Source organism: Epinephelus fuscoguttatus, linkage group LG1 (genome assembly GCF_011397635.1).
Source record: "Epinephelus fuscoguttatus linkage group LG1, E.fuscoguttatus.final_Chr_v1".
NCBI classification, from domain to species: domain Eukaryota; kingdom Metazoa; phylum Chordata; class Actinopteri; order Perciformes; family Serranidae; genus Epinephelus; species Epinephelus fuscoguttatus.
In genome coordinates, this window is record NC_064752.1 from 21,593,748 (window position 1) to 21,616,461 (window position 22,714).

A 22,714-nucleotide genomic window follows, 5' to 3' on the forward strand; every position below is an offset into this window, starting at 1 on the left:
AACTGACTGATTTATGGGAATGAATAAAGGGATGAATAAAGTGTTGGTGAATAATCTCCATGCCAGTTTGTCTTTCACACTTTTAATGGTGAATCTGATGTCCAATAATGGATGTGATGAACTATCTAAATATTTACCATTCATATCATATTTACTTCTCTGTTAGGAAGCCATTTTACATTATTGTTTGTGATGCAGTTTTTAAAATATGATTCAAATTTGCAATTTTATTTGTAATTCTAATCTTGTGACATTATATGTGTTATCTGTAATTCAGTTTTACTGCTAACTATCTTGGCCAGTATACTCTTATATTTCTTAGTTTAAACTAGAAAAATACACTCAGTGGAGTGCAGATCTCCGCCAGGTTGCCGCTGGAGCTGATCACAGAGCTGTAGACAATACACGTGGCACAGCTACGCCTGGTGGAATTGTTCCTCCCGGCTTCCTTACAGTCAAGATGGTGGTGAAGATAACAAAACGTCTGTGTCTAGATGGTAACACCAGATTTGCAATAACTCCCATGAGATTTCATGTTCCATGTCTGAAGTGGTCTTTTGCACCGAAACCATGATATTTACCTAACCTTAACCAAGTGCTTTTTGTGCCTAAATCTAACCAAACCTTAACTACAGTGATGTAACACCATAAAATACAGCAACAAGAATAGTTTAAAGCATCTCGTGAGAGTCTGGCAAATCTAGGGTTACCATCTAGCCATGACCCAACAAAACTTCTTTTTTCCATCTTGTATCGCACCTAACTTTAGTTGATCATAAAATGCCAGGTATGGAATTAATATGCAGATGCTCTGGTTCAAAATGAGACCAAACTTTTCCACAAATGTCAGTTTCTGAGTCCTAACAAAGGCCTGCATGCCTTTGCTATGTGGTTTTGTGGGGGACTTGTGGCCCCTACTGGTTGGTTAAGAGGAGTTAGGAGTCAGCAGTCAGTGAGGGTATAAAACAATCAATAAATGTGGCAGATGTGGATTATGCAAATAGGTCATGTATAATGCCTCTTTCTGCTACAGTGAAAGTTTCAACAGTAGGAGGATCTCTTGTGAGCAATCACAAGGGGGCCATCGCATCTAGAGCACAAAATACAGCATGTCTAACTGCTAAGTCTAACCTAGGAGATCCACTACTTCTACGCCACTTACCCGCCTCTGGAATCCCACATCAGGGATGGAGTCAAGCAAAGAAAATAATATGAAAAATCTACAATGTCCAAATGCCAAAAGTGAAGAGAAGCAGGATAAACAACACAGCTTTCCCCAAAAAACAACAACATCCAACTATATTTATCCCTGAGCAAGCACTAGCTGTGACTGGGCCCACTGCAGTATATTATAACTGTATATCACACTTGAGCAGACATGCCAGAGAACAATACGCTGCTGTACAGAACAGGAAGTGCTCTTGATCTACATCTGCTATTTGAGCTGTTTTGAATGAATGTTTGTCTTGAAGGCTCTCTGGCTTTATATATTCACACCAATAAGGAAGGAAGGAAGGGTGTGTCTTCACTTTTATTATCTTGACCTGTATGAATGACAGCCTTTATCACAATGAGCAGGAAAACAAAAGCACATTCTTCAAACTCACCTGTTGAAACCCTTAACATGATTGCTTTATAATGTATGGGAGTTAACGCAGCACTTTTTCAGTGCTGTGAAAGCTTTGTCAAGTATGGGGGAAATAATGATGACATCACCCTGAACAAATACTTACATCACTCATCAGGCTCTTGAACACCACAAGTTCAGCCTTCAGTCTGTCCACCTTCTCGCTCAGCTCACCCTGGATCTCGGCTGACTCCCGCGCACTCTGAGAGGACGTCACAGTGACATGACATGACAGAAAAACAAAGATACTATTAAGGTTAGAGGAGTCGACTCAGCTACAATAAACTTGAAAAAAAAAGTCCAATGACTTAATAAATCTTTATAACAAGCTTTGATAACAGGTAGATAAAAGTGACGCCTGTTGCATTCAGATAAGTCTCCTCTAATCAAATAAAGCCTTTATACTGTTATACATTTTCATATTGGTTACTGTTTAGCTTTTATGATCAGTACCAGAGGTCATAAACTACTTTCCTTTTCATTTTTACATAACTGAGATGATGCAAATTTGAGCCTCTGCTGAAAGACTGAGCTGTAACCTTATCAGGGAGGCCATGTCAAATACTTACAAGAGTACAAAGGTTAATGTGAATTAGGTCCAAGAGGCTAAAATTGAATAGTTTAACACTCTGGGAAATATGCTTTTCCTCTTTCTTGCAGTGATGCTGGAAACCACTTTATATCCTTTAACGTTACTGTAAACATGAAGCTACAGCCAGCATCTGGTTAGCTTAACTTAGCTTAGCATAAAGACTTGAAGCAGCTAGCTTGGCTCTGCTGTGCTCTGGAAATAAAATCCACCTACCAACGCCTAAAGCCCACTAAACGAGTTTTATCTTGTTTGTTTGATCCGTGCAAAAACCGAAACGGAAAGTGGCCATGTTGTGGTTTTACAGGCAGTTATGTGCCAGGCTGTTTGTTAGACAGGAGCAGTGATTCTCCAGGGGTTTATCATCACCAGGGAGGGCGTTGCTAGGCAACCAGCAGAGAGACCAGCCGAGTGTTGCCAACATGGTGACTTTCTCGCCAGATTTAGAGACTTTTCAGACCTTCTCAGTGAATTTATTTATAAAAAGAGACGATTCACAGCTCTTCCGCCATGCGCGCGGGGTCTCTCCCACCATTTCCATAGGTGTGCGTCATAATAACAACGGTCTCTCCTTCAGGGACACACATAAGCGAAATTAACATTGGCAAATATTTGTCTCCTGTTCACCAATATTCAGTGCGAGCACAGAGGCGGATAAAACATTCACTTCCGGTGGCAAAGCAAGTAAGTAGAGCTGAACTACAAAGTCGTCCTGTGTGTGTGTGTGTGTGTGTGTGTGTGTAGGAGACATAGGAAGTAACCTTGTTTAACCAGTTGATATGTTATGGTACTGGCCATGACAAATACAATTTGCCACTCATGGGAGTTGCTGCCTGGCTGGCAGTGAGTTAGGAGATGGGCATGGTATGTGAGGAAATGGAAAGTGTACCAAAATCATATTTTGCTTTAGTTATTAGCAAGATAGCTAACATTAGCTAGCAAGCTAGTTTTGCATGTCTGTCACATCAGGCCATGTACTGCCCCCGTCAGCACCAATATCGGCAGTTGATGCTTACTTGCATTCACTGGTATAACAGTGAGCAAAATAAACACTGGTGAATATTTGCTTCACGTTCACTTCCATTCAGTGTGGAGGCCCTGACACACCAAGCCAATGTTGGCCGTCGGTCAAAGTTGGGCTATTGGTGAGCGCCTGCCACCCTTGTTGGTGCGGTGTGTCCCGCACTGTTGGCCCTCATCAGTGCTAGTGGGCTTTTCCCCACTGATTCAGCAAGTTGAATCAGCGTCGGCAACAGTCAGTGAATGAAATCACTGACTGTTAGTTCAGCTCAGCACACAACAAGAGAGGTGAAAGTGAGGAATGTAAACAAAAAGCTAAAGTAAAGATAGAGTGAGTCCAAAACAACCTTCTTGTATGAAGTAAGATTGTTTTTTTTAGTCATTGAACTCTTCAACAGAAACATTTCCTGATGGTTTGTGTTATTGTTCACTGGTGAGCAGTAAATATGCTCTGCTCTTTCAACACTGGATCGCATAACTAGCATCAATACTAGTCTTCCAGTTTCCCATTTTGAATGGTGATTACAGACGACGGTCATCTCCTGATATGGAGGGGTATGTCCTCTCACACAGGCGCAGAACATATGTGCTTGCTGGCCATTGGTTTGGAGTGTTTATGTGCAATTTTCTGCTGAAACACAGCCATGTGAGGCAACGCAGCAGGGGCTGTCATTGCCGCTAGTTCTCTGATGTCAGTTTGGTGTCTCTGAGCCTTTAGTGAAGGGGTGAATGAAATATTTGCTTCAGGTGGCAAAGCAAATTTGAACCTTTTGACTGCATGGAGTTCAACTTTGGTGAACTTTGATTGGCAAAGTTAGGAGGTCGGCTATGTGTGGAGGAGACATTGATTGTTGCCATGTTTAACTAGCTGATATTGTATGATAATGTACATGAAAAAACAAACTACCTATCACAGCTGACATTACCCACATTCAGCATGAATACTGCCTCGGCAGGTGATGGTCACTTGCCTCCATTTGCCAATGTGTGACTGTACCCTTAATCCAGGCAGTAGCTGCAGGGACATGCAGGAGGAGTCAAGAGGAGACGCTTGGATATGCTGCTTGCTGTGGGAGTTCAGTCATAGTGAGTTTCCATGATTATATTGACTCTTTGGTTCTCTGGACTGGAAACACAAGACTATGGTGCACTATAGTATGAGCACCATAACATGCATGTCATTCTCATGTTTTGTTGAAGATTTTTCTGTTTAATTTTATTCAGCCAAGTTTAAATGCTTCCTTGAATGACTGATAATGTCATACATATGCAAATAAGCATATGATGTCATCTGGTAGCAATCTTTGGAGCTACTGCTAGCTACTTTCATTGGTTAACTGTTGAAAACACTGCCCTAAAATACCACAACTTGTCCTTTTTTACACGGGCTGGACGGTGGATATTGTTTCCATCTGACAGAGCCAGGCTAGCTGCCCCCCCCCAGTTTCAGTCTTCAGTCTTTATGCTAAGCTAAGCTAACAGGCTGTAGCTTCTTTATTTATTGTACATACATGAGAATGAAATCAATCTCCTGATCTACCTTCAGCAAGACAATACTTAACCGTGTTTACCAAGGTGTCAAACTACCACTTTAAGGCTCTACTTTCAATTCTGTCTTCAGCTACAAGCCCTCTGACACTTGGAATTTTTAATTCAATTTTTAATTTTTTTTTTCAAATGATTTTTTCTTAGGAGCTTGCAAACAAACTATTACCCCTAATTTCCCACAGATAAATGGCTATAGTATTTAGCTGGTAAACACATGCTCAGCAGTTTAGAGCTGAAATTTATAAAGATGTAACGGATGATTAACCCTATTGACTTTCTTCTGTTGCTCAAAAATTGTCACATTTTGCTCCTGTATTAAGTCAGCACATGGTAACAGCCCTTTGGCTCTGAGCCCTTCACAATAAAAGGCTGTTTGCACTGAATTTACTATCTCTGAACAGATTTCCATCTCTTCCACGCACAGCGGCATCTGCCTATGTGCTCTAAAAGGTTAAAACCCCCGTGGGATGGCACTCCACCTCTCTATCTGGGGTTTTGCTGATCCAGAATCCAAGACAAACACGCATGCTGTCACTGATCGATTTGCGCAGAAGCATAGAGGAAAGGATGCCGACCAGATGAGGTACTCTCACCAGTATGTTTTTGTGATATGGCCTCAAGGTGTGACACTTTAAATTGATTTTGCTTCTATATCTATTTCCTGCCCGCTCTGAACAGAAACATAATGGCAAGACTGCTGGTGATATTTGATGTTTGTATCTACATCTGGGCCAACAGGCCCCTCCTGATGGGTTTTTAATATGTTTATTCTAATCTGACACACATCCTTCTGCTGTGCTGACTGAGTTCACATAGAATATAACACAGTGAGAAATTGAGCTATATATAAATGTTTATGCATATGCTGGAGTAGCAGTTTTCAAAATGTAGGCGCAGACACGCTTTTTTTGCTCAGACTGTATTTGTGCTCCTTGTCTGCATGTAAATAACCACTGGCAAGACTTCAAATAGCTGTGCATGCATATGTTGGTGGAATATATTTTATTGCCGATGTTTTCCAACCTGCTGCATTGTTTCCACCGTGGACTCCAGCTGCTCTCGCTTGGACAGCTCCTCCTCCCATCTGCAACACAGAGCACAGAGTTGGGTCAGTTACCGTTGGGCCCTGTCCCCTGGGGGCCACTAGACAGGTTAATGGTACTTTTGTGGGGATAATACTCCCAACTCCGATTACAAAATGCCCTTGACAGTGAGGGCTCACACCCACTATCTCCCCCCTTTTTCCAATCTTTTGTCTACTTCCTCTTTTGTGTGGTCATCTTTACAACCCCGCTGCATCAATAAAAGACAATAAAGAGAGAATGGAGTTTTATCCTTCTCAAAAACACAACAACTACTGCTCATGAATAGTTTTTGAACCTTTGAGTGACTGTAGAGGGACATGTGAGCTGTAACACACCCAAAAGGGTGGAGTGCCTCTGCTGCAGCCCAAATTCCTTTACGCTAACTGCTTCATTTCTCATAAGGTCTCAGGAGTGAGTTATGAGATCTCAATGATGACACTTCAAAGCAAATGAAAATATTTAGTCATGCTATTGACATAAAACAAACACAGATAAAGCTTGACATGTACCAACACCTCCAACCTTTGTGCAAAGCCATTAGTAGCCTTGTAATTTCAATATTTACTGAAGATAAGCGAGACTGAGATATTCACCACATCATAGCTGCCAGTTGGGCAGATATGTCAGACTAAACCAAGCAGCTCTTATTATTCGTTTAGTCAAACTGCAAGCAATATAAGATCCATTCATTCATTCAAACCTTGAGTTAAGCCTGAAAATCATTGAGGTTTCCCTCATTTGTAGTGATGTCGAGACAGAAAAATACAGAGGACAATACTCAGTCAAAACGACTGCACACTGAGGTGAAGTGTTCAAGATTGTTGTCTTCATTGTCCTGGGGTAGTGGGCAAGTTGATCTTTAGAATGTGTTGTAGGTGTTGATATTGCAGATAGGATCACCCTAGATGAACTCTGAAAACATACAAAGTGGTGGCAAAGTGCAGCCTGAGGTCGAGCTGCCATGCATTGTCTGTAGAAAGCTGCAGCGGCTGCTTTGAGCTGCCAACGTTTGATTCTGCAGCTAAATGTGGCCAAACTAAAACTTGGGGTTAGTTTAACTTTTAGCTACAAAATGTAGCTAGGGCAGTGATTCCCAACTGGTTCAGTCAGGGTGTCCAGATTTCTCCTTAGTCATTTGTTCAAGGTCAGTTCAATTTAAATTAGCATCATACTTGGCCATGTCATTAAGCTAGCTTGCTGTCTCTGTCATGTAGCTGTCTGTTAGTCACTCACTCTACAGCAGGATATGGCACTAAAAAGTAAAAGCACTGTGCTGGAAATTCACTGTACTTCAAAATAAAGTGTTTTTTTTTTTTTTTTTTTTACAAACTGGACACGTTTGTGAGTCACTTGCGGTCCACTGAAAATGGACCCAAGACCCACTCTTGGACCAGAACCCACCAGTTGGGAACCATTGAGCTAGAGCACAACTACAGCCTCTCAGTAAACGTCCAAAAAGTCCTGTGATCCTGGGTGCATGTTGACCTATGTCACGGAGAATTTCTTCCCACCTGAAACACATGAACTGTGCTGCTGCTTGGTGTGGTTTCGGCGAAGAGTCCACAGCAATGCTAGCAGCTCTGAGAGGCTGTACTTCGAGATGCTTTGAGTTCAAAGTTAATGTCACATTGACAATGCTAAAATGTAGGCTTGGGCGGTGTTAAGTTTTTCATACCTTTGTACCTTTCTGACATTTTAAAGGGGTATGCAGTATTTAACGTTATTTGTATAAAAACATAAAATCATTGTAGCCCATAGATTTCTCAAAATCAACCTCATATGCATCCAGTTAGATGTGAAAACATGCTGTTTAGCCATAGTGTCTCTCTCTGGTGTTGCTGGCTGGCTTTTTAATAGTCCTGTAACCTTATCCCCACCACTCACAATCACTATCTTTCTTAACTCAGCTGCCAGTTACACCAGTAGAGACTGACCTCTGGTGGTTTGTGCTGTGCACTACATCGCCTCAATACAGCATGGTTGTATCAGTTTAATAGAAACAGGAGCACCTGTGTTTTTGATAGTATTTAAAATCATACCTTTGGGGTTATTAAATACCCTGGTATATTGTAGCACCGTGATACCATCCAAGCCTACCCATAAGTGCTTTACCTCCGCTTAGCACTTAAGATTACCATGACCTGGATGACTAAGAATCTTCACAGACACATCCAAGCTGACTAAAATGCTGATGTTAAGAAGGTGTAATGTTCACTATGTTCACCACCTTCGTTTAGTGTGTTAGCATGCTGTAGCAGCAGTGCAGCTGAGGCTGATGGGAATGTCAGGGATCACAAAAGTGATTACATGTCATCCTGTGTGGGGCATGAATGTGCGAACCAAATGTCACAGCAATCAATCCCATAGTTGTCGAGATATTTCAGTCTGTATCAAAGCGGTGGGCTGACCGACCAACCGACTGACCGAACATGCCGCCAGCACGGCTAAAAATAAAGTGCCAGACTCCCCTCTGAGCTACAAGCTATTATAAGCAACACAGCTCTCTTCCCCTCTCCTGACGGACCATATCACTCAGCTGCACCATGGCAGCTATGTAAAAACAAAATTAGGAGGCTCTTAAATTGCCTCTCAGTATGGACAGCACAGAGGAAACAGAACACACTGCATCAGTCAGTTCAGCACGCTCCTAATACACACTCATCCTGTTCCCTGAGATATGAGACAGCAGTCATGCTGAGTCACGGACGCTTCCCAAAAGAGAGTTTGAGGTTCAGAATGGAAAGGGAGCTCATTCAGAGATATGAAGTCACCACACAGCGACAGACAGCCATGTGAGGATGAGCCACTGTGGGAAATGTGGAGGATATAACCAGAGCGGGGTTTCTGCGTGTGTGTGAGAGACTGGGAAGATTTGTGTGTACTGGTGTAAGCAACACATGCCTGACCATCTATATGTTTACTGTAAGGGAGAAAGCTGACATCTGATGAGCACTGCTGCATTCTGGGACATTGCTGAGGCCTCTACCATGGAGGAACACACAAACACAGCCAGAAGTCACTTTGGTATCACAAACATGCGTCACCAGAGGCTCACTTTCTCAACAAGAAGCAGCCTTGTTTCCATTCAGAACCCACTTGAATGTACACTGTCTAATTAGGGAGAAGTATTCCTCGGCAGGGTGTGCCAGCTCGCACTGTGATTGAAGCCTTGTTCTAAAAACGCTGGCAGAGCTGCTTTACTGTGTCCACAACACTCTGCCTGTCTGCCGCAGGATGTCGGCTGAGGTCGTCAGAGTTCACAACTGCATCCTCTGCAGACACAAACCAGTGTGTCACAGGCATCACTCGTGTTGTCACTTCCTGACGAAACCACCACGTCCCTTTCTTCAGTACCACCGGTGATAACTGGATGATTAAATCGACCTACTGACGGAGGGAAAGCCTCTTTGTGTCAACTCTATGTCAAGGCCATTTATGTCATCTATCAAAGGTAATGACAGAGCTAAGCAGTGACTGCTTCCACATTATTTGGAGCTGCTACAACTCAGCAATCCATAAAAGTCTAATGGAAAACCATGACTGTTCTCAAGCATCCAGATAAAAATGGCTTATCCAAACAAAGATGACACGACCGCATCGCAAAACTATTCTATCTATCTGGCCTGTCTGCTGTGGCTGTGGTTCTGGTTTTCCTGTACCTTTTGGCGTGACTCAGTCAAACGAACACACCCGGAGTCTCCTTACAAGGACAAAGACAGCAGGAGGGTTGGAGCCTGTGTCAACTCACAGACATCTGTTTACCTCCACACACATCCTCTGCATTCTTGCTCTAATAAATCAAAAACGAACCGTGCGGTGTTACAGATGTGTTAGCTCGGCCTGCCAGGCCAACTGAAATTGCTGTGATAAACTGTGGTTTCTTTTCCATCTTGGGGAGGCAACAATAAACTAAAATGGATAGTGAGCAAAGCCAAAATTTAATCATGGAGGGTTTTAAGAGCTACATAAAGCTACTATTTAATTTTCATTGAGAAAAGAAAAGACCTTCAAATTAAAATGCATTAAAATGTCTAAAACAACTAGACCAATGTTATATGTTTTGGTGAGTTGTGTATTGACATTTTCCCAAAAGTTTCTAATAATATTCAATCCCAGAGATATCTCTAATTTTAATCAAGGACACGGTCCGTGTCAATTCGTTACCGTTACCTGTCAATGACGTCATTTTAAGACACATTTTTACAATAGACTTTTAAGATTTTGTCGTTTTTAAAGGTCCAGTGTGTCGGATTTAGGGGGATATAATGTCAAAAATGGGACTTATTATAATAAGTATGTTCTCTTTAGTATATAATCACCTGAAAATAAGTACTGTCCTGTTTTCGTTACCTTAGAATGAGCCATTTATATTTATGTAAATGATCCCATACAAACGGATCCTCGTCCACGGACTCTGCCATGTTCCACTGCCATGTTTCTACAGCACCAGAACGGATAAACCCAAAAGTGTCTCTAGAGAGTACCATTCACGTTATTGCGAGTTAGCCACCGTAGTTAGCAACCCCTCCGCGACATGCAGCATCAGAAAAACGCTGAATTTATGACGTGAAACTGCTTTATTCAGTGTCTTTATGGCAGTTTAAATCACCCGTTTTGTTTGTTTTGGAGAGGAAGAGACCTCAACGGATACTGGACTCCCAGTAAAAAACACTGACAATTAACACTGCAGGAACTAACTAACTGGGAGTTCATGCTTGACACGTGGGATTGAGCTGGTTGCAATCTGCAATCCTCACTGCTAGATGCCACTAAATCCTACATACTGCTTTTCTAACTATATATTCTAACCAGACATCTGGATCTTAAATTATCAGAGAAACAAGCTGAGCTAATGTTAGCGGCAGCTTGGCTCCAGCCCCTGCCGTGCCGAACAGCGTCAGGGAAACACTGATTTGTAAAGTACAACTGCTTCATTTAGTGTGTTTTGCAGTTTTTAAAAATCTCCTGAACCATAAACACTGGAACAATCCTTATTGTGAGAAAATGCTGCTTTGCTTGGGAGTCTCCTAGGAGCAGAAAATTACATGTTGCGTGGTTATTTCAGTAATGTTTCCTCCAATCCTAAATATAAACATAGGGCGATTGCTTTCTTAAAACACTGCTGCATGATAAGCTACAGCAGCACTTAAAGGGACAGTGTGGGAATTAAGGGGATTTGGTTGCAACCAGCTGCAGCTTCTCCTGCTTAGAATTCCTTCAGTGTTTATTGTTCAGGAATTTTTTTATCAGGAGCCTAATTATCTGCAGAGGTCTCTCCCTCCAAAACAAACAGACTGGTGATTAAATCTGGTAAAAACGCTGATTAAAGCAGATTCATGTTACAAATCAGTGTTTCTCCGTGCTGTTTAGCATGTTGGAGACGGGCCGTTTACACAGCACCTGCTAATGTGTGCTGACCTTATTTCTAAACAAGACATTCAGGAGGTTTTTACCTTGAGCTGAATTATCCGCAGAGGTCTCCTCCTCTCCAGTACAAACAGACCTGGGGCTTCATTCATCCATACTAAAATACACGTACGGACAAAAGCCAGAAGTATTCGGCAATTTCTACAATCAGGCTTCCACCTCACAATCTGTGTTGCCAATTTCCTATCTCCAAAATGTCCGTAAACATGGGTCAAAGTTTCTCCCATCAAGTCTGTTTTTATAGATTACAACTTTTGCGTGGGAAGTGGCGAACGCCTCTTTCAGGCCTTGTTTTGTGTGTACGCAATGTTTATAAATGAGACCCTGGTGATTTAAACCGGTAAAAACGCTAAATAAAGAAGTTTTACATTAAAAAATCTGTGCTTTTCCCGACACTCTTTGTCACTGAGTGGCTGCTAACTACAACGCAAAAACATGAAAGGCCCGAACTAATACCAGTGTTTGGTTTGTCCGTTCTGGGCTACTGTAAAAACATGATGCGGCAACATGACAGATTCACGGATCCAACCCCTATGTAAATATAAAAGGCTTGTTCTAAGGTAATGAAAACACAACGTGTTTCCAGGTGATTATAAACTTAAGAAGACATACTTATTATACTCCATTCATGCCGACATATCCCACTAAATCCTACACACTGGACCTTTAAGTAGAATTATTCAAATTACATTAATGGAGAAAACAACAGATCTCAATGGAAAGAAAAAAAGACACTACATTTTCTGTGATTCATTAAAAAAATGTGATTTACGAGGATGCTGCAGTGCAACACTGAGGGAAAAATGAAGTGTCTCACATCAAACAGACATTTTCTCATACAATTTCTGACTGTTGAACAATAGCATTCCTGCAGCGCCTGCCAACTAACACTCCCTGCCTTGTGTGGTATGTCTGGGAGTTTGCACGCGAGCTGCCTCAGTGTTTTCCCATCAGTGTGCCGGAGGACACAACATGCACACATCCAAATCTGTTGGATGACACTGCTCTTGGTAACATTTTTTGGCACTCCTTAATGATTTAATTAAGGTTGATTTATGTCTGCCACAATCAAACCGATAAAAAATTATATCTTGGAGGTGACTGTCATAACAATATTATTTTAATGATGAAACGTTTATCTGGAGATTCCAGAGAAATGTTATGCAACACGCGGTAAATACCAAAAGGAGCGCAGGGAAAACTTTGAGGTGTGGTCGTGTATCATTCCACAAACTCTCTGTTGCTCATTGCAAATAAAAGTGTGAGTCAGACGACACCCTGTTCAAACCATACGATGTACTGGAAAGTGTTACTTACTGGGTGGAAATTCTCAGTAACTAGACGGCAAATTACAAGCCAGCCTATGCCTCAGAGCAGGTTAACTCATAAACACACCTGAGGCTTTATCACACCCCTTCTAATTAATTCATCTTATTCAACTTTGATCCTCAAGGTTCTGCTTTTCCTCAGAGGATTTACAGGGCTTCTCCTGGCTCAAAATGAGGCAGAGCTGTACCATCCTTATCACGTGCACACATGTGCCTATGTACCGCGGCCTCACCTGGCTCAAGCAAACACTTCTTTTACACACAACAAATATTAGACGTAAAAATAATTATATGTGTGTGAGGTGATTAAAGTGACACTACACTGTATGAGAGAGAGGTTATTGACTTTTTACCATAAATTATGCGTATAGTGCTGTTGTATAACCCATCTCTTTTTGGTTTTGCCATTTTTAGACAGTTTACATGTGCTCGTCTCACATCAGGGTTTACATAGAGAGCAATGTTATTTGTTAAGCTCAAAGGGATGGCTCATTTTGATGAAAATTAGGTTGTACCTCATTGTCTACTTTACTACGGTTGGGAAGAGGTGTCGTTCATGTTTAACGTTTTATGTTCTGTCATCAACGCTAGTGCTGTGAGCTAAAGTTGGCAATTTTAGTTGCCAAGTAGCAACTGAATTTCCTCAATCGTATCACGTATAAAAACTTCAAGATCCCCTAGGGAAGGCTAAATAAGAGACGTAACAGAGATAACAATGCCTGTACGTTTAATGCAACACAGTTCAACAGCTCCACAAACTACATCCTCCAAAATAATTAAACAGTTGAATTAACACTTCTCTTATGCCTCGTTTCCACTTACATATGTGACTGGTGTACGTAGATCTGTAGATATACGGATGATGCCTCTAGTGTCCAAGGCAAGGAAGTGCAGTTTTTACGGATGAATAGAAACCTCATAGTAATTACCTGTAGCCAAGGATGAGCCAATTTTGTCAATTTTTCACCATCCAGTAGTGTGGAATATGTGCTTGGAACATCTCTGGGACAACAACAGGACCAGATATGTGGTATGCTTTGTAAAATATTTAATTAAAAAGATGTATAAACTGCCGAACAAGTCATAATGAAAATCTGACTGTATATAATGTATAACCATATTTTAGCAGAATAACATTACTTTCGTTTTGCAGGCACATTGGTTATCAAAGAGATTCCCATAGGAATAAATTGACTTCCGGTTGCCTTGTCTCTGTACCCATACGTAAGTGGAAACAAGGCATAAAACTGCATTGGTTTTCGCAACGTGTACCTAATAAACTGGCAACTGCCTGTATATACTAAACTGTTGTTATGCCTATCCATATTCCTAAAAAAAAAAAAAAAAACATCATAAATACATACATATGTACTCAAATAAATATTTGAAGTAGTACTATGGTAACATTTAGATTTTGGGGTTTCATTGATAGAACCTTCTTCAGGGTTTGCAAGTAATGTTATTGTAATTTATAGATTAATCTGTGTTGTATAATTTTATTAAAGACCCAGGGTGAATATGGGAATGTTTGGCAAAAACCAGAACATTAATGGGTTACTTGAGATACTAGAAGTTAACTGTTACAGTATCAGTTATACACCGATCAGCCAAAACATTAAAATCACTGACAGGTGAAGTGAATAACATTGATCATTTCGTTACAGTGCAATGTTCTGCTGTGAAACCTTTGGTACTGGGATTCATGGAGATACCAACTGAGACACTTCATCCACCCAAATACTGTTTCAGACCAAGTACACCCCCTAATGCACCATGCCGCACTATAAACTGCTCAGGGATGACCTGAGGACCATGACAAAGAGCTCAAGGCATCAACCTGGCCTCCAAATTCCCAGGACTCCAATCTGATTGAGCATCTCTGTGACATGCTGGTACCCCACCTCAAAACCCACAGGACTCAAAGGGCCCGCCGCCAACACCCTGATGCCAGAGACCACAGCACACCACCCAGAGGTCCTGCATTCATGCAGGTCAGCGGCCCCACTGTGGGGTGGAGGTACCTGGGGTACCAGCATGTCTTAGAAATACTCGATCAGATCGAGATCTGGGGAGCTTGGATGCCAGATCAACTCCCTGAGCTCTTAGACACATACCTCATGCCATTCCTGAACAGTGCCGTTGTCATGGGGGGTTGGGACTTGGTTTGCCACGGTGTCTGGGTGGGTGAAGCGTGTCAAGTAGCATCCACATGAATACCAGGACCAAAGGTGTCACAGCAGATGATCAATGTTTTTCATTTCACCAGCCAGTGGTTTTAATGCTTTGGCTGATTGGTGTATATAGCCTGTGTTAGCAGTACAATATTACTTTGCAAGAATATTATCAAATCACAATAACTAGTATTTCTTACCTTGATTAGCAGCCTATCTGCAGCTGATGTGTTTAATAACAATAATACTTTGTCAGTAGAGCCTATAACACAAATGATCATGAACTTTTTCTATAGCACGGCTCTGCAAAATAGAATCCAGGTCCAAACACTATAAAGAGATTTTAATGGGACCATTACAATTCATTCTCATGAGGGCAGGCAATAGTAAAACAGGAAGTGTTATATGATAACAGATTGCAGGATCAATACATCTGGCTACATGCAGAACAAGCACCCATTCAGCTCAGCCGCTCGTATGAGATGTGGCCACTGACAGCTTTGACAAATTACATCTGAGAGTCCAGAGTGCTTGTGATTCCTCCCATGGATCCCTATAGGTGCCTATATAACGTCTTCACCATGACACCAGCATTCCCCACCCTCTGTGTGCAATAAAGCGCACAAGCCGGGGCCATAATTTATTTTCAGAGCAGATTCTTCCAATAATGTTGGGTGGATAGGAGGGGCGTGATGGGAAGAAGCATCTGTGGCACAGAGATGTGAAATAGTGAGCAATGTAAAGCTTCCCTGAGAGGAAAAAAAGGGGGAGGTATGACTGTAGTAGGTCATTGATTGAATGCCAAGATGCTCTGTAATGTAAAGCCTCCCCAGACTCCACAGGGACACACATGTGGCGTGCTAATGATGCAGCGATGTGAAATAGATTGAGGTAAAAGGAACAGCAGCTCAGGAGCCCGACGTCAGGCTGCTCGAGGGTCTCTGCTGACGAGACGATGCACCAAGGTCAAAGCTCATTTCATTTCTCTGTTCCACCTCCCTCCCTGACCTCAATTCATATCCATAACACAACCACACACACACACACACACAGACTGTCCTCCATCACCCCATCTTCTCAAGCCATCTCGTGTCCATGGAAACCGAGCCTTCGGAAGTGCACGCAGATTAATTCCTGGCTCGCTCAATCATGTAAACTGTGCGCAGAGATGTCCGGCGCGATCATCACTCACTGATGGATGGTTCTTCTGCTTTACGTTCCACAGGCAGACTTAAATATAGCCATGCTGACCCCGACAAGACACAGACACCACCAGGCCAAGCAGGAGGGATGTCGGTGTTGCTAAGTGACCGCAGACCTTTTCCCAAGCCACCATCATCACCGGCCTTTAGGGAGCCAGTAAATTGTGCTAATAGCTAATACCGAGGACAGTATTTGTCATTGTGTGATTGATCGCTCTAAATCTTTTTTTCCAGGCGGTGAGTTTCTTATTTTTGGCGACGTATTTGACATTACACATACATTCTTTTATATAATGACAGAACATACTCCTACAAGAGGTTAGTATGGGTTTATCTAGTGATACAAGTAATATTCCTTGTTTCCCAACTGTCTTACTTCTAAATTATGGCTCTATTTAATTTATCATGCACCGATTTAAATGCCTGAAATTTTAGGCAATGCCTCCACACCTGGTTGGTCAGGACCTGGCTCACAGTCTGCAAATTTCAGGGTTTTTTCTCTCTCTCTGCCTCCTGTGATGTTGGCACAACATGGCCACAGGAAGCCATTCCTGTCGGCTGCCAACAACCTGCACAACTCCTCCTTTAGAGTCTCAGCCGGTCTGAGTTGGTAGACAAGCATGTGGACTTTTTTTACCGACTGCATTTATAATTCAGAATTATCTATTGGGTGCAATGCCTTAACTGCCGCAATATTTTTCACCTCCTGAATGTTGATTGTTGACCATACAATGCACATATTTCTTATGTTTACTCTTATTCTATTCTTGTTTTATTCTTTTGATGTGGATACTCTTATTCTTACTTCTTGTAATTCTCTATTCTTTATATCGGAGCTGTCATGATCCTGGGTTTGTCTATATTCAGTTATCCTGTGGGCTTTGTTTTCTGAGTTTTCTGTTTGTGTTTCTTGATTCATGTTATTCATTCATCTTTAATCTGTTTCCTGTTCTATTTTGTAGATTATCTCCTCATTTGTCGTGTCTGGTTTTACTTCCTGTCTTTGTGTGTTTTCCCACCTGATTTCTATCACACCTGGTTCGTTACTCCTTCCCTGTTCCCAGAGTTCCCTTCACACCTGTTCTGTGTTAGTTTCGTTTGCTCCACCCTAGTGTTCCTCACCACACCCTTGTTGTTAGCCAATCTCCATTTCCCTCCTTTTGCCCAAATCTTCCTACTCCAGCTGTGTCTCATTTTTATGATTAGTTTTCTGTGTATATATACCTGTGTGTTTCCCTTTGCTTCTTGTCATTTGGATTTTTTTTTCCCTGAGAGGCCGTTTACACGTTGCCGGCTATTTTCATAAACGGACATTTCACCGTCTCCATTTTCAAAAAGATCTTCGTTTACACTTACCCGTGTATATATACACAAGAGCACGCCAAACCTGTAGGTGGCAGTGTAACGAGAAGCTCAAGCCTTCCATGTATCCATTGTCACCATAGCAACATAGGTCGCACTTTTGACACAGGCGCAAGTTACCGCGCATACTGTGACGTCGGCTGCCTATAACTCCATTTATCTCCGTTTATCTCAGTTTACATGCAAACGCGCAACCGGAGTTTTCCAAAATCTCCACTCTGGCCGGAGTTTTTAGAAAGACTCGTTTTCAGAGAAGAAATCTCCGTTTGCGTGTAAACGAAGGGCACAAACGAAGGAAGATGTCTCCGTTTATCAAAATCACCGTGTACGTGTAAACGGCCTCTGAGTCCATTGTACTAAACAGATAATACAGCTGAGGCTGATGAGAATGTCATTAGCTCAGCAGGTTTTTGGTCATAAAACAAAATATTGGACAAACAAATTTTGGCTTCATGGTAGTACTAGATGAAAAGTGAGGGGATCAAACTTTTTGCGATCTATCCTCTGTGGACCATGAATGTGTGTACCAAACTTCATGGCAATTCATGCAGTCGTTAAGATATTTCAATAAAAGACAAAAAAGTTAGCCTCATGGTGGCACTAGAGGTGAAGTCAGATGATCATCAAAGTCGATAGGTCTCATCGATTGGTAACCTAAAACTCAATGTCAATATCTGTACAAACTTCTATCAATAAAATCTATAAAATAGTTGTGGAAATATTTCAGTCTGGAATGGATCAAAGTGGTGGAACGAATGACAGTGTTATTCCTAGACCCACGCTGCTAACATGGCTAAATACGACTTATCTGTTCACTGTAAGAGCCCTTGCGTTATTGCAAAGTTACATTTGTTACTTCTGTGGCTAAATTCTATGTATTCAAAACAAAAAGCAGCCAAAAAACACAAGGCGAAAGCAGATGTTGAAATTTGCTCTAAAGCAATGAAAAAATTAACTTTTTTAAATTCTGTACTATATAAATTACCTTTTATAAAACAAGTGAATGTATATATTTAGGTATATGTGCATATTTATATGTACCATCTGCATGGGTATGTAATTGTGCTGTATCTGCATGTACTTTAGTTACTGTAGCGCAGCCTACAGGGAGGTTGTCTTCTATTGTGTTTATGTATTGTGTGGTACCAGGTTATTTCATTTTAGCTAAGGAAGCATTCAGTCCAACAGTTGAATGCTAACAATGAAGTTCCCAGGAACTACATGCCGCAGTGGGTAAAATAAACAGAAGCATAATAGACGACACTATGCCTCTTCCTAAGAACCTTCAGTATTATGTCTCTTCCAATAAAGCAGTATGTTTGAAGCTGAACTTCAGGCCTTCAGATTGTGAAATATGACAACAGTGACCAAAAGAGATCAGCTTCCTTCATGAAGTATGAGGACTGCTCCCTAAATTATTGGTCATTCCCTCCCGTCTCCCTTTATCAGTCCGCAAAGCTTGCTTTTATCTTCAGGCTTTGAAAGTCGTTGGAGACATCTCTCACTGAGTATTTTCCCCTTTATGAGATTGTTACTTCAGGAAGGAAATACAGAGAGCTTTGATCAAAATCTGGGAGGAACTTTCCTCGAGGTTATTCAAATTGTAGATGTCAAACTGTTGCCATATATAAACTTATACCAGTTTTCTTTTGATATAAATTTATACTTATGTCTCTGCATTTAGTTTTGGTTTAGGTTTTTCAACATGTCTACCACATTTAATACCATTTTAGTATCACTTATTTCTGTGTGGGATGTGTGAAATGTCCTGTTGGGCTTGTGTGCACAATGACCTAATCGAAGAAATTTCCTTTTTGCTTTACTGGCAATAAAATCCCCTCATTAATGCAGTAAATCTATTTATATTAGAGCTTCTGGTACATAAATACAAAGTCATCTGTAAAACTGAAACTGTGCTGAAGCTGCATGTGTGTGTAAAAAGGTAAAATCAGCTGATGAAGTAAAACCTGCTGGATATACTATTAAGATATGTAAAATGCGACACAATGCCTCTGTAAATGAGATGGGAAATATTACTGAGTCCTCATATTATGAGGAAAAGTATAACTCATGTTTAGATTTTTGACTGGTTCTGTGTACAGTGTATATCTATGGGTATATGTAAGTAGATATCTTACATTTTATATGTACATATAGGTATATGTGTCCAGTATATACTATATGTGTAACTGTGTGGGTATACATGTGTGCATGGATGTATACTACTATCGATTTATTAGGGGTAGGAATCACCAGAGGCCCCATGATACAATATTATCAAGATACTTAAATCACGATACAAAATCATTGCAATTTTAAATGTTTTGCGATATGCTGAATATTGTGATAACATATACTGAGATATATTACAGTTTAATTGAACGTAGCATTAGCTGAGGCAGGACACAATGTCAAGCTCAGCTCACATCCCAGCTACATCAGCTGATCTCAAACAGCCCAATCAACTGATGGAGCAGCTGATTGATGGAAGGGAGTCAGCTGATAGATCACATGATTCCTTTCTATGCAACCCATTTAAAGTGCTGGAAGCTGCTTCCTCCACTTTGCAACCTGCCTCCACCCCAGCTCCTCCTTTTCATGTTGTATCTGACTTATCAATGTCATTTCTGTTTGTCATTGATGTTGCTCTGTTCTGTTCCTGGGGGGTCTTTGCTGCTGCTCTCCCTGCTTTAGGCTTTACATGTAGGCGCATGGAAGGGCAGGGAGGTTTGCTCTCTCTGCCTTAAGGCTTTCCTCATTTGCACATGGAAGGGCAGGGAGATTGGTTCTCTCCGCCTTAAGGCTTTCCACATAAGCATGTGGAAGGGCAGAGAGGTTTGCTCTCTCTGCCTTAAGGCTTTCCACAGAAGCACGTGGAAGGGCAGAGAGGTTTGCTCTCTCCGCCTTAAGGCTTTCCACGGAGGCACGTCGAAGGGCAGACAGGTGTGCTTTCTCCGTCTTAAGGCTTTCCACGTAGACGCATGGCAGAGGCTTTCTGCATAGGCCCGAGGAAAGGCAGAGGGGCCCCAGAACAGAGCCATACCTGCCAAATATAATACTGCAAATGGAAATAAAGTTTTCTTTGACTTAAGTGTGCCTGACTGAATTATCATTTTTCTACTGCAAATTAAAAACTGTCAACATCTGTTTTAATGAGTTTTCAATCTGTTCATCACACTTCAGTCTTTCTTATCGCGGAAAATGTATCTAGGCGACTGAAAAATAAATTGATTTTATTATTCAAAGATGTTGTGCATTTATTACTTTTAGACAGCTTGGTGCATTTTCCTGCAGCACAACATCAACTAGTGCACTTTTGTCAGAGTCCGGGACGTAATGCATGTTTGGAACAGATTGGATAAAACAGCATTAACATTAAGGGAGAGGTTGTAAGCACTGGGAAATGTAATCTGTGAGTTTGATGAATGTTCTCTGTCTAAAAGTAGATGTCTGCCTCTTAATTAAAGCTCTTGCAGCAGCAGTATCTTTGTATGCACTCAAACAGGGATGACGCTTCTATAAGCTTTGTTTATGTCGGGGGATCTTCATACATCATTAACAGACTTAAACGTCGTGGTATGTAATCTACTGTAAATCCTCGCTCTGTGGAAAAACTTTTCAACACCAACAGAGCTCTGAGAAGCAGGTTCAGGCAGAATAACCTCTTGTATAACATGGACTGGCTCCAACGTAACAAGGCAACATTGAAAAATAAAATATAACCTGGACACAAATCATGTTGTTGACAATCTTTGAGACTCTAACAAACTCTTTTCCACTGATCAAAGCATCTGTCTGAATAGAGGGTTTGGTACAATACCGGTACTGGTGGATCCTCCCTTGATGGACTGACAGATAATTGGGAGCCAGTGTTGTAACATGTCTAATCCTCAGTCCTGACACGGCCCCACATCGTTGCCACACTGACTTTTCCTGACAATATGGGTGTGGGCTTGACTTGTTCGCACTGTGCACTTGCATTATCTAATTGCTTAACTTCCAAAGCCTGTCCTAGCCCTCTTTTCTCTGGCCTCAGGGATGCTGTTGCCAGGTTAGCTATGAACCCTTTACAGAAGAGACAAACATATACGTGTTCACATGTAATTACCAACTAATAGGTATGACCTTAGAGCTACCCAAAAAAAAAAATTAATAATTGCTCGGAAAGGCACCAACCTGAGTGGGTGTTTATAATGGCAAATTATCAAACGGTTAGTGATCCGTCTTTGTAGAGACATGCAAAGGAGTTGCCGCTGTGAAATCATCCCAAACTTAATGGTTTGTTTATGTCGATAACACTTGACAGTTAAATGTCTTTGCTGGCAGAACAGGCAGGAAGTCAAAAGAGTTTCTGTCAACAACTTTTACAAACTCAAGAGTGACTGACAAGCTCCTGGAGAGATTTTATAACGATTTTTGGACTTGCACAAAATATTGATTAAATACTGTTTTGTTTTTTCTCTCTCAAAACTCAGAAACGCACTAAAAGGCAACAGAGAAAAATGATACTAAAGGGACAGTTCACCTCAAAAAATCAAAAATATATATTTTTCTTCTTACCTGTAGTGCCATTTATTGAGCTAGATTATTTTGGTGAGAGCTGCTAAGTGTTGGAGATATCAGCAGTAGAGATTAGTCAAGATAATCCACAGACCTTATTTGGCGCTCTGAGCACAACAAGCCGGGTGCCATCTAGTTCCATTATTTAGGAGAGCAACCCGGTCTCACTCTGAAATCTTCAAAATCCGGTGCTTGGGCAGTGACTTGCTGCGTTGGACACTGACAAAAAAAGCCGTCCTTTAGCGTCGGCATAATACGCAGCCAGTTGCCCTTGTAGTTTAACCGCGGGACATAAACGAAAGTTAAGGTGCCAAAAGTCTGAGTAGGCCACGCGGAAGTGGTGGTGGATGGGTCTAACAAACACCCACTTTCACCTGGGAGAGCAGTGTCCACCTTCCGTTAGATTATAAAGCCAAATCCTGTTCTTTTTTCTACACCTAACTACGTGTTTTTGTTGCCTAAGCTGAACTAAGTTGTGTTAGTAGTTGGAAGAAAAAAAAACTCAATTCACATTGTTGTACCGACGATGTGCGTTTATTTTGAAAGAGACTGTATGTAAACAGTCTTTTTGAAAGAGGACAATATATGTAACAAGCAGAACTTGACACGGTGTCCCAGAACGTCAACAACCAACACGGCCAGTGTACCTTTCACGTTGTATCCGGACAGGGAAGGTCCATGACCAAATGTCAAGATGTGACGAGGTCGGAGTGAGAATGTGTTGACGAGAGAAAGCAGACATCTCCAACACTCGGTAACTCACACCAAATCTATCTATACTGCTAAACAGCACTA

The 22,714-nt window shown here is 41.5% G+C and overlaps 1 protein-coding gene across 1 annotated transcript in view; it reads right to left on the bottom strand.

The window, feature by feature from the left end:
* The window catches only part of iffo2b (intermediate filament family orphan 2b), a 46,054-nt gene that overhangs the window by 7,123 nt on the left and 16,217 nt on the right, over positions 1–22,714 (bottom strand). The window contains exons 2-3 of the mRNA XM_049583124.1: positions 5,808–5,868; positions 1,734–1,829 (exon numbers count right to left, since the gene is read on the bottom strand). Of these exons, the coding sequence (XP_049439081.1) occupies positions 1,734–1,829; positions 5,808–5,868 (157 nt within the window). The remainder of the gene's footprint in view (positions 1–1,733; positions 1,830–5,807; positions 5,869–22,714) is intronic.